This window comes from Oncorhynchus mykiss, chromosome 19 (assembly GCF_057628025.1).
Source record: "Oncorhynchus mykiss isolate SJ-2025 chromosome 19, ASM5762802v1, whole genome shotgun sequence".
Lineage (NCBI taxonomy): Eukaryota > Metazoa > Chordata > Actinopteri > Salmoniformes > Salmonidae > Oncorhynchus > Oncorhynchus mykiss.
The window spans coordinates 42,604,792-42,617,664 of record NC_143040.1 but is presented as its reverse complement, the minus strand read 5'-3'; the positions used below and the strand labels follow the sequence as shown (position 1 = coordinate 42,617,664).

General features: G+C 43.3%; 1 protein-coding gene across 1 annotated transcript; it reads left to right on the top strand.

Moving 5' to 3' along the window:
* Positions 1-333: 333 nt before the first annotated feature.
* On the top strand, positions 334-12,324 carry opn6b (opsin 6, group member b). The gene is made up of 6 exons (XM_021573989.3): positions 334-676; positions 2,337-2,542; positions 3,219-3,318; positions 3,678-3,782; positions 5,181-5,404; positions 7,740-12,324. Exons 1-6 carry the CDS (start codon positions 568-570, stop codon positions 8,178-8,180), a joined length of 1,185 nt encoding a protein of 394 aa, XP_021429664.1. The 5' UTR covers positions 334-567; the 3' UTR covers positions 8,181-12,324.
* Positions 12,325-12,873: the final 549 nt, after the last annotated feature.

Below are 12,873 nucleotides of genomic sequence, written 5' to 3'. Positions count from 1 at the left end.
TAGCCCCGTTTGTCTGTGTCCGTTCCCCTTAGGCGAGTTGGAGCTGATCTCGAATGAGCCAAGAAGCCAGTGTCAGTTTAGTTGCTGATCTAGAGTTGTAGCATGGAGAACTCACCACTATTACACAAGGTGCTGCGGTTTATTTTCTGTATTGCCCAACACCATAGACTAAGACTGCTACCTTGACCAGCTTTAGGTGCCACCAAGTATGTATCGAAGTGTATTATTAGCTGACCTGACTTCCGTGGCTAGCGTTGCAGCAGCCACTCTCATTAACCGGATCAAGGGATTAGGCTAATGTATGTAGGACACAACCATGCCAGTTCTATTTCTGTACACCTGCCTTGCATACACAGACAGGGTCATTCTATGGGAGAGACTGAGAGGGGCATTCTCAACTCTGTCTCAGTTGGAATTACGACAGAGAATGCTACCATCTACCTGAGGGGTCCCTGGGACATCATTCACTTCAGCTGTCCTGGATCAGAACATACCGGGGTCTTCAGACCATGTGTGTTTGAAATGAGACCGTCATAAAAGCTTGGATCTTGGCCGTGAGGTGCTCAGATGACAAGGGTGCTGATGGAGGACACCAACATATTCCCTCCTAATGTATCTGTCTACAGGTTGTCAGCCGAGGGGGAGACTGCCGTTGGTGTTTACTTGTTGATAATAGGTAATTATTCTGTCTTCCTTGCCAAAGTGATATATTCCCATACTGTTGATAATATAGAGTAGACAACTTTCACAAAATAAATAAGTGGTGACTTATGTTGGGTAGGTCGCTTTCTAAATGTAATCAGTTACTAGTTAGTTGCCTGTCCAAAATTGTAATCCGTAATATCATTTTTGGGTTACCCAAACTCAGTAATGTAATCTGATAACTTTTGAATTACTTTCCTGTTAAGAGGCATTAGGAGACATAAAGGATCCATCAGGTGGAACAAACTTAAACTTGCACTTTAAAAAAAATAATCTGAATTTAATGTAATTGAGAAAACAAAAAGGTGTCGTAATATATATTTTTCGCAAATATCCTTAAACAGTATGGGTACTCCCTGTTCACTCATGACTGCATGGCCAGGCACGACTCCAACACCATCATTAAGTTTGCCGATGACACATCAGTGGTAAGCTTGATCAACGATGAGACAGCCTATAGGGAGGAGGTCAGAGACCTGACCTTGTGGTGCAAGGACAACAACCCCTCCCTCAGCGTGATCAAGACAAAGGAGATGATTGTGGACTACAGGAAAAGGAGGACAGAGCACGCCCCCATTCTCATTGATGGGGCTGTAGTCGAGCAGGTTGAGAGCTTTTAAGTTCCTTGGCATCCACATCACCAACAAACTATCATGGTCCAAGCACACCAAGACAGTCGACGAGAGAGAGGGCACAACTAAATCTATTCCCCCTCACGGCACTAAAAGATTTGGCATGGGTCCTCAGATCCTCAAAAGGTTCTACAGCTGCACCATCGAGAGCATCCTGACGGGTTGCATTGCTGCATGGTATGGCAACTGCTCGGCCTCCGACCGCAGAGCACTACGGTTCTTTACATCACTGGGGCCAAGCTTCCTGCTATCCAGGAAGCTCTATACCAGGCAGTGTCAGAGGAAGGCCCTAAAAATGGTCAAAAACTCCAGCCACTCAAGTCATAGACTGTTCTCTCTGCTACCGCACGGCAAGTGGTACCGGAGTGCCAAGTCTAGGTCCAATAGGTTTCTAAACAGTTTCTACCCCCAAGCCATAAGACTCCTGAACAGCTAATCAAATGGCTACCCAGACTATTTGCATTGCCCCCCCCCCCCCTCCCCCCCACGCTGGTGTTACTCTCTGTTATTATCTTTGCATAGTCACTTTAATAACTCTACCTACATGTACATATTATCTCAATTACCTTGACGCCGGTACCCCCGCACATTGACATTGTACCGGAAACCCCCTGTATATAGCCTCACTATTTTTATTTACTACTGCTCTTTAATTATTTGTTATTCTTCTCTTACTTTTTGTAGGTATTTTCTTAACTGCATTGTTGGTTAAGGGCTTGTAAGTAAGCAGTTCACTGTTAGGTCTACACCTATTGTATTCAGCTCATGTGACAAATAAACATTTATTTTATTTGTGAATTTAAAAGTAATCTAGTTTTTTCAAAGTATCTGTAATCTGATTACAATGTGTTTTTCCAGGTAACGTATCTGATTACAGTTCCTTTTTTGTAATCAGATAACATTGAACAGATTACATGTAATGAGTTACTCTCCAACCCTGTGGGTGACTTTGTTGTGACATTGTTATGATAATGTTATACGTTTTTTTGTTTACAATTTCAGGGTGGCTTTCCTGTCTAGGTAATGGAGTGGTGATTCTACTGTTGGTCAAGCAGAGACACAGTCTTGAGCCACAGGACTTACTCACTCTCAATCTGGCTGTGTCCGACGCTGGCGTCGCGATCTTCGGCTACTCCAGAGGGATACTGGAAATCTTCAACTTGTTCAGGGACGACGGCCTGCTGATCAAGACCATCTGGACCTGTCAGGTACAGTAGGAACGTTGGTTGGTAGTTTTTTGTTGTTGATTCATATTACCCATATGGACTTATAAGAAGATTTGTAATTCTAGTTGTTATTATTTAATTACTATTTTAATGCCTTGAATGAGATTCAAGAGCACTAAATAGATTTACATTGAAAGCATTTTTGACATTGTCCCAGATCTTGGGAAATTCAACACAGAACTACATTAGAGCTACACAGATAAGATCAGCACATTAACATCTTAGAATTTCAGGGTGAAATCAAGAGGTGATTCTCTGATCTGAATAAGCTCAAGGACAACTTGTACAATAACATATTTTATATGGTATTGTAACTTAGCATTTTTCGACTATTAAGAAATAAAGTATCAGTTTAACAGGAAATTAAAGCAACTTCCCTTAGTACTGTTATCGTGGCTACCCAGGACTCCCACCACTCCATTTGACAGACGACTGGAATAAATGACAGAAAGAACAACATCACATTCCACCAGAGAAGAGTGTGTGCTTTTATCCTGCATTAGTCAGTCTACCTGGCGTGTACCCTGAGAGTCTGGTTAGAGGGTGATGACACAACATGGTTTGGAAAGATTCCTTCCGTTCCCTCAGGTTGGCAGAGAGCTGCAAGCACTTCATCCTAATCTGTGTGTGTGTGTGTGTGTGTGTGTGTGTCCGTCAGGTGGACGGCTTCCTGATCATGCTCTTTGGGCTCATCAGCATCAACACACTGACATCCATCAGTGTCGTTCGCTACATCAAAGGATGCCAGCCCAGCTATGGTATGTAGTCTATGCTGTGGCCCTGCCAAGCCTGAGGGCTGCTGGCTAGGTCCCATGCCAGGGCATGCAGGGTTGGGGCTGAAGCTTCCCCTGGTCAAGTTGCTCAGGGCATGGCACCCTGGCTCAATGGCAGCCACTATAAACTCATTATTCTGCTGCTCCAGGTTAAGGCCTTATGCTGTTCAGTGCTCCCTGACCGCCGGCTAGATGGCACAGATGGAACTATTAGAGAGCGAATCATGAATATAATCTCAGTTGTCCTACTTGTTTTTTGTGAAATCCCCAAATAATTTGTTTCTTCCCCATGTTTCGTCATATAATACCATCTCTGTTTAGTAACTACATGTCTTGTCTTTCAGCTCATTATAACAACCACTGTAACGTTGCCGTGGTGATTGTGGCAGTGTGGCTGTGTGCCCTCTTCTGGGCTGGAGCGCCCCTGGTGGGCTGGGGGAGTTACACAGGTAGGACCCTCTCAATGTAGCCTCTGAAATTCCAGACCTAGGGAAACCACATTAGAACATTGGTTACATTGTGGGCATCTCGCTCACCTCTCTGATAAAGTAGATTCTTTTGGTCATGTAGTGTATGTGGACACGTGCTTGTCGTCTTATTCCAAAATCATGGACATTAATATGGTGGATGTCCTCCCTTTGCTGCTACACCCTCCTTCGCTCTTCTGGGAAAGCTTTCCACGAGATGTTGGAACATTGTTGCGGTGACTTCCTTCCGTTCAGCCATGAGCATTAGTGAGGTCGGGCACTTGTGCTGGAGATAAGGCCTAGCTCGCAGTCGGCGTTCCAATTCATCCCAAAGTTGTTCCATGGGGTTGAGGTCAGGGCTCTGTGCAGGCCAGTCAAGTTCTTCCACACATATCTCAACAAACCCTTTTTGTATGGACCTCGCTTTGTGCACAGGGGCATTGTCATACTGAAACAGGAAAGGATCTTTCTCAAACTGTTGCCACAAAGTTGGAATCATCTAGAATGTCATTGTATGCTGTAGTGTTAAGATTTCTCTTCACTGGAACTAAGGGGCCTAGCCAAAAGCATGAAAACCAGTCCCAGACCATTATTCCTCCTCCACCAAACTTTACATTTGGCACTATGCATTGGGATAGGTAGCTTTCTTGTGGCATCCGCCAAACCCAGATTCGTCAGACGGACTGCCAGATGGTGAAGCGTGATTCATCACTCCAGAGAACTTGTTTCCACCACTCCAGAATCAAATGGCGGCAAGCTTTACACCGCTCGAGGCGACACTTGGCTTTGTTAATGGTGATCTTAGGCTTGTATGCGGTTGCTCGACCACAAAAACCCATTTCATGAATCTCCAGACGAACAGTTATTGTGATGATATTTCTTCCAGAGGCAGTTTGGAACTCAGTGAGTGTTGCAACCGAGGACAGATGATTTTTACGCGCTTCAGCACTAGGCAGTCCCGTTCTGTGAGCTTGTGTGGCCTACCACTTTGTGGCTGAGCCGTTGTTGTTCTAGACATTCCACATCACAATAACAGCTCTTATAGTTGACCAGGGCAGAAATTTGATGAACTGACTTGTTGGAAAGGTGGCATCCTATGACGGTGCCACGTTGAAAGTCACTGAGCTCTTCAGTAAGGCCATTCTACTGCCAATGTTTGTCTATGGAGATTGCATGGCTTTGTGCTCAATTTTATATACCTGTCAGCAATGGATGTGGCTGAAATAGCCCAATCTACTAATTTGATGGGGTGGCCTCATAATTGTGTGCATATTTGTTGTAATATATGCACATACAAAAATATGTGGTTAAAAGGAGTTGATTGATCAATGATCATTATAACCAATCAACCTGGTTAATTCTTTGTTTTCCACCTTGCAGCTCGTAAGTATGGGACGTGTGAGATAGACTGGGTCCAGGCCAGGTTCTCTGTGTCGTACAGACTCTATGTCATCCTCATCTTCACCTTCAACTTTTTCATCCCATTCGTGGTCATATGGTTCTCCTACGTGTCCATCATCCGGACGGTCAACAACAGCCATAAGTCCAGCAGAGGGGGAGCAGCCAGCGAGAGAGAGAATCAGTTGGAGCGCAGTATAACAACGGTGAGTGCGGGAGCTCCCAGTCTACAAACGATTAATAGCTGCAGGATTTGGTACATGTTCCATAATGGTGAATGCTGTGGGATTCAAAGTACAAATTGAATCTAGCATTGTGTCTACTGATGGTCTGCTCTTTTAGCTGTAAACTGCTTTGATTTCATTATAATTTTAGTCCAATGCAAGGTTATAATGTCTTCAGAAGGTATTGGTTATGTCAGTGTTTGTGGCTATGCATGTAGTGTACACTCAACGGCCAGTTTATTAGGTACACCACCCCGTTCACGAACATGGATCGCTCCCACAGACACCGAGTCACATGGCCGTGGCTTGCTATATAAAGCAGGCATCAAGGCATCCAGTTACTGTTCGTTTTAACATTTAGAATGGGCAAAACGAGTGACCTAAGCGACTTTGAGCGTGGTATGATCGTCCGTGCCAGACTCGCCAGATCCAGTATCTCAGAAACGGCCTCCTGGGCTTTTCACGCATGACAGTGTCTAGGGTTTCCAGAGAATGGTGCGACAAACAAAAAACATCCAGTCAGCGGCAGTCCTGTGAGCGAAAACCGCTCGTTGATGAGAGTTCAAAGGAGAATGTCAAGAATCGTGCAAGCTAACAGGCGGGCCACAAACAGGCAAATAATGGTGCAGTGGTGTGCAGAAAGGCATCACGGATGGGCTATTGCAGCAGACGACCACACAACGTTCCACTCCTATCAGCTAAAAACAACAGGGAGCGGCTCCAGTGAGCACGCGATCACCAACGTAGGACAAATTGAGGAATGGAAAAACATTGTGTAGCACCATCCAATCTGTAGCAATTGCGTGATGCCAGCGCGTCAGCATGGACTAGAGGTCGACCGATTAATCGGAATGGCCGATTTAATTAGGGCCAATTTCAAGTTTTCATAACAATCGGAAATCGGTATTTTTGGCTGCCGATTTGCCTATTTATTTATTCCTTTATTTATATATATATATATATTGATACCTTTATTTAACTAGGCAAGTCAGTTATGAACACGTTTTTATTTTCAATGACGGCCTAGGAACGGTGGGTTAACTGCCTCGTTCAGGGGCAGACGACAGATTTCCACCTTGTCAGCTCGGGGGATCTAAACTTGCAACCTTACAGTTAACTAGTCCAACTCAAAAACGACCTGCCTCTCTCTCGTTGCACTCCACAAGGAGATTGCCTGTTACGCGAATGTAGTAAGCCAAGGTAAGTTGCTAGCTAGCATTAAACGTATCTTATAAAAAACAATCAATCATAATCACTAGTTAACTACACATGGTTGATGATATTACTAGATATTATCTAGCGTGTCCTGCGTTGCATATAATCTGACTGAGCATACACGTATCTAAGTATCTGACTGAGCGGTGGTAGGCAGAAGCAGGCGTGTAAACATTAATTCAAACAGCACTTTCGTGCGTTTTGCCAGCAGCTCTTCGTTGTTCGTCAAGCATTGCGCTGTTTATGACTTCAAGCCTATCAACTCCCGAGATGAGGCTGGTGTAACCGAAGTGAAATGGCTAGCTAGTTAGCGCACGCTAATAGCGTTTCAAACGTCACTCGCTCTGAGCCTTCTAGTAGTTGTTCCCCTTGCTCTGCATGGGTAACCTGCTTCGATGGTGGCTGTTGTGTTGCTGGTTCAAACCCAGGGAGGAGTGAGGAGAGGGACGGAAGCTATACTGTTACACTGGCAATACTAAAGTGCCTATAAGAACATCCAATAGTCAAAGGTTAATGAAATACAAATGGTATAGAGGGATATAGTCCTATAATTCCTATAATAACTACAACCTAAAACTTCTTACCTGGGAATATTGAAGACTCATGTTAACAGGAACCACCAGCTTTCATATGTTCTCATGTTCTGAGCAAGGAACTGAAACGTCAGCTTTCTTACATAGCACATATTGCACTTTTACTTTCTTCTCCAACACTTTGTTTTTGCATTATTTAAACCAAATTGAACATGTTTCATTATTTACTTGAGGCTAAATTGATTTTATTGATGTATTATATTAAGTTAAAATAAGTGTTCATTCAGTATTGTTGTAATTGTCATTATTACAAATAAATAAATAAACAATTGGCAGATTAATCGGTATCGGCTTTTTTGGTACTCCAATAATCGGTATCGGCGTTGAAAAATCATAATCGGTCAACCTCTAGCATGGACCAACATCCCTGTGGAACGTTTCTGACTTGTAGAATCCGTGCCCCGAACATTTCAGGATGTTATGTAGGGGTCCGATCCGGTACTAGATGGGTGTACCTAATAAACTGTCCTGTGTGTGTATGTTATACCAACTCCCTCCTCCTCCCCCAGGTGTCTCTGATCTTGTGTTCAGCCTTCCTGCTGGCCTGGTCTCCCTACACAGTCATCTCCATGTGGTCTGCCTGTGGTCACCAGGTGCCTCCTCTCCACAGCATCCTGGCCAGCCTGTTTGCTAAGTCAGCCAGCTCCTACAACCCCTTCATCTACCTGGGCCTGAACTCCAAGTTCAGACAAGACTTCAGAGCCCAGTTCCACTGCCTGCACCACAAACCGGACCTCTCCCACAGGCCCGACGAGGTGCAGATTGACCTGGACATTATGGAGGTGAATGGAGGGGTGGATGACCTGGACTCTGGGGTAGAGCTGGGTAGTGAAAGGGGTGTGGAGGAGAGGGGGGAGAACCAGAGTTGTCCTCTTATGCCCCCGATGATAGCCCCGGCTCCCAGTCATCGCCTGTTCCTGAGGAAACTCAGTGACTCTGGGCGCCTGTGAGCTCTGTCTCTTTGTTTCTGTCTCTGTCCCTCTGTTTCTCTCTTTCGGTCTCTCTCTGTCTCTCTATTTCTCGGTCTCTCTGATTCTGTCTCGCTGTCTCTCCCATTCTCTCTCTCTCTCTCTCTCTCTCCACAGCGGAGCTCAGCTCTCACTGTTAACTGTTCACCTCCACAGCACTCTGATCGCCTGTACACACGTACATTTTTCTCACAGCACAGCAACCGTCTGGACTTACTTTTTTTTTTTTTAATCAAGAGAAGACATTGGTTTTGGCCTCACCTGAATTATTTGGAATCACTGATGTTGAAGGATTTACAGTATGTGACGGCACTATCAATTTAGGGTCTAAGTTAAATCATATTTGTTTTACATGTTACTCTAAAGCTGTAAATAATTTAGTTATTTAAAAAAAAAAAAAAACTTGGTTTTAGGTTTGTACGCCGTCCCAAAAAATAACTTCCAAATGCTCATCAATCAACGATGACTTGACTCAAAGGGGGTTATATCAGGCGCTGATGTTGTACATTAATTCTCAGTCACTCACAGAGGGCTTGTGTGCAGAAATAATGAGGTGGAGAAGTGAGAAAAGGCTCTGCCTTGACCTGAAGTCGCTAATCTGGGTTTTGTCCCCCCTCTGCCCTGTGGGAGCCCTGAGGGAGCTTGGGAAACTGGGAGAATGTGAGCCAGCCCTCACAGGGAGACTGGCTGGTACACAGCTGAATCTGTTGGACCAAGAGGAGAAAGTGGAAAACAACACAACAACCACAGAATGGAAAGAGGTTACTGTTCAATTCAGTACAGCTTTATTTGTCCTCTTATTGCAGTGCAACAACACACTGAAACAAGAGCAACAATCCATAGACACGGGTAACATAAAAACAATGACTGTGAAAGAGGAACTGCAATAAATATCAGTCATGTGCAAATGACAAGTAGGATTACTGTAGTACTGTGGAGTGTACTGTACTGTGGCCTGGAATTAGGAAGGATATAGGATATACTGTATGAGGGTAACTCCACTCCAGAGGCTGTGGTTTTATTGGTCAGCTTGTGCGTCTGCTGAATAAATATTACCAAGTCTCCCCTCAATAAAACAAACACAAGCCACTGTAATCCAGTTGGGTTCAACAATGGAATTATAACTGAACAAGTTAACAATAGTCTCCCTTTGTAATAACAGCCTGTCTCAGATAATGACAAGGTAATGGCTGCCGTAAGTCCCCTTTCTCTTCTATGAGTAATTATAAACCACAACACAGTGGCTGCGTCCGAAATGGCAACCTATTCCCTATTTAGTGCATTACATTTGACGCGGGCCCTGGTCAAAAGTAGTGCACTTTATAGGGAATAGGGTGCCATTATGGACACACGAGTGACTTCAGAGTGAAAGTTACCTCAGGACTCCGCGGCAGCTGGAATTTCAGCAGGACTAATGACATGGGACAGGCACACAATAACCCATCAGGGGTCCCCATAACTGACCAAACACAGCTACCCCAGCCCTGCCAACACCACGAGCACGGTGACACAAAATAAACCAATCCACCCCTCCAAGAAAATACCACAAAAACATCAGCTTGTTAGTGAAATCCCTCTTTCTGGAAGAAAGAGCATCTCTAATCTATGTTCGTTTAAATGTGATATTCAACTTTTTAGATGATAGTTTCTCATTCATTTTACTTTGACAATGTTTTAACAGAAAAGTACTATAAATTTTCCCTCAGACATAGGACCATCAAGGTTCGAACTTGAAAGCAGTCTGCATTCACAAGTCTAGGCTGAATCGCATCCGGACGTGATTGGGAGTCTCATAGGGCGGCGTACAATTGGCCCAGCATCGTCCGGGTTTGGCCTGGGTAGGCCGTCATTCTAAATAAGAATTTGTTCTTAACTGACTTGCCTAGTTAAATAAAGGTGAAATAAAAATAAATAAACGTACACAGGATGTTGAATTGTTTAGAAAGTGTATACCAAAATGAATAACAATCTGATGCGCCTTGTTGCTTGTGGCTATGGCAAGGAATAGAAATGCATTTGATATTCCTTGGTCTATGGTGGCATGGTCAGAGGATGAGCCTTGAACTCTTGAGTAGGTTGCTGTGTTTCTCCAATCAAGTCTCCCAATATACTAAATACATTACAGCGACCCATTCTGCTTGGCCCATGCTGAAACAGCTATGTCAGTTCTCTTTTTGTCAGCTCCTCAGTCTCACCCCACATGGCTGAGCATGGAGTCACAGGCCAAGTTCTCCTTGTGACCATCACCTGCTTACTTAGCAACACCCAGCCAAGCCTACACTCTCCGTTAGCTTTATAGTATAACTCCTGCCATGCTGAAATGTTTGTTGGTGTTTTCAATTAGGCGGAGTAATGTACTGTAAATGCATGCTCCGAGAGGTTTATATGTAGTGCTGGAGGAGTAATGAAATGTGTGTCATTAGAATGTGTGGAGTATGTGTCCCAGTCCCCAGAGAGAACCGACGCATTCGGACCTGCCTCTCGAGGGAAAGTTCCCAGGTCAAATCAGACCAAATACTATTTCAAATACTTCAAACTGAGCTTGATTTTGAGCGTACACAGACACCGTAGAACAGGTTTTAGATACTCACCTTCTTCTTATGGAATCTCTTTCTTTCCTTCTTTCTGAATGTCGGCAGTGAGGGCAGGCAACACTTCACCCCAGGTGATTTACGTGATCGTAGCTTTTTTGACATAACTACAACAACTAAAGCTGACATTAACATGATCACTGGCTACACTGATGCTGTGATGGTGAAAGGCCATACTAACACCTGGACCATGGTGTCCGGATGGCACCCTAGTGGCTTTGGCTTCAACAAGAGGAGAGGTTCAGGTTATCCCTAGTTTATCTGTCTAACATTGATCTCACTGAGCTCCACTGGGACTCTGTCCAGAAGAAAATATTGAGAGGATGGCACTCTGCCGTTCTGGAGGACAAAAAGACATGATGAGAATATCAAGCAGCTGTAGGGGTTGTCATGGTGACCTCCTCTTCCTTTTCTCTCTGACAGTGAAAGGGATGGGGATTTTTATAACAATGATGAACATGTGTATCTATGGAGCATGTAACAGTGCCCACAGAAAATACTCACACCCCTTGACTTAATTCCACAATTTGTTGTCTTACAAATGGGATTCAAATGGATTTAATTGCATTTTGTTTTTGTCAACGCTCTACACAAAACACACATTCTAGCATTTGAAAAACAAACAAAAAAACACTAATATATCTTGATTACATAAATATTCAACCCCCTGAGTCAATAAATGTTAGAATAATCTTTGGCAGTGATTACAGCTTTGAGTCTTTCTGGGTAAGTCTCTTAAGAGTTTTACACACCTGGATTGTGCAACATTTGCCCATTATTCTTTGAAAAATTCTTCAAGCTCTGTCAAGTCGGTTGTTGATCATTGCTAGACAGCCATTTCCATGTCTTGCCATATATTTTCAAGTAGATTTAAGTCAAAACTCTAACCTCGGGAACATTCACTGTCATCGTGTAGATTTGGCTTTGTGTTTTAGGTTACTATCCTGCTGAAAGGTGAATTAATCTCCCAGTGTCTGCTGGAAAGCAGAAAGAACCAGGTTTTCCTTTACAATTTTTCCTGTGCTTAGCTCCATTCCGTAAATGTTTTATCCTGAAAAAGCATACTGAAAAAGCATACTCATAATATGATGCAGCCACCACTATGTTTGTTAATATATGGAGAGTGTTATGAGTAATGTGTTGTATTGGATTTGCCACAAACTTAACACTTTGTTTTCAGGACAAAAAGTGAATTGCTTGCTGCATTTTTTTGCAGTATAATTTTAGTGCCTTGTTGCAAACATGTTGCATGTTTTGGAGTATTTGTATTCTGTACAGTCTTCCTTCTTTTCACTCTGTCAATTAGGTTAGTATGATGGAGTAACTACAATGTTGTTGATCTATCCTCAATTTTCTCCTATCACAGCCATTTAACTTTGTAAAGGTTTTAAAGTCACCATTGGCCTCATGGTGAAATCCCTGAGGGGTTTCCTTCCTCTATGGCAACTGAGTTAGGAAGGACGCCTGTATCTTTGTAGTGACTGGGTGTATTGATGCACCATCCAAAGTGTAATTAATAACCAACATGCTCAAAGAGATATTCAATGTCTGCTTTTTATTTCTTTTTACCCATCTACCAATAGGTGCCCTTTGTTGAGAGGCATTAAAAAACCTCCCTGGTCTTTGTGGTTGAATCTATGTTTTAAATTCACTGCTCGACTGAGGGACCTTACAGATAATTGTATGTGTGGGGTACAGAGATGAGTTAGAGATTAAAAAATCATGTTAAACACTATTATTGCACACAGAAGGAGTCCATATAGCTTATGTGACTTGTTAAGCAAATTGTTACACCTGAACTTATTTAGGATTCCCATAACAAAGGGGTTGAATACTTATTGACTCAATACATTTCAGCTCAAAAAGAAACATTCCACTTTGACATCATGGGTTATTGTGTGTAGGCCAGTGACAAAACATCTCAATTGAATCCATTTAAAATTCAGGTTGTAACACAACAAAATGTGGGAAAAGTCAAGGGGTGTGAATACTTTCTGACAGTACTGTACATACTAGCTTCTAGAAGTAGGTGAAGACCTGAGGATCGAAACGTGGTCACCAAAGCACATGGCAGCATAGATTGC

What these genes read in the sequence shown, in the direction of transcription:
- opn6b (XM_021573989.3), top strand. Translation starts at nt 568, where the DNA reads ATGACAAGGGTGCTGATGGAGGACACCAACATATTCCCTCCTAATGTA. An exon ending in AGGATGCCAGCCCAGCTATG is followed by an intron (nt 3,319 to 3,677) that starts GTATGTAGTCTA and finishes CTTGTCTTTCAG; the next exon opens with CTCATTATAACAACCACTGT. An exon ending in GGGCTGGGGGAGTTACACAG is followed by an intron (nt 3,783 to 5,180) that starts GTAGGACCCTCT and finishes TCCACCTTGCAG; the next exon opens with CTCGTAAGTATGGGACGTGT.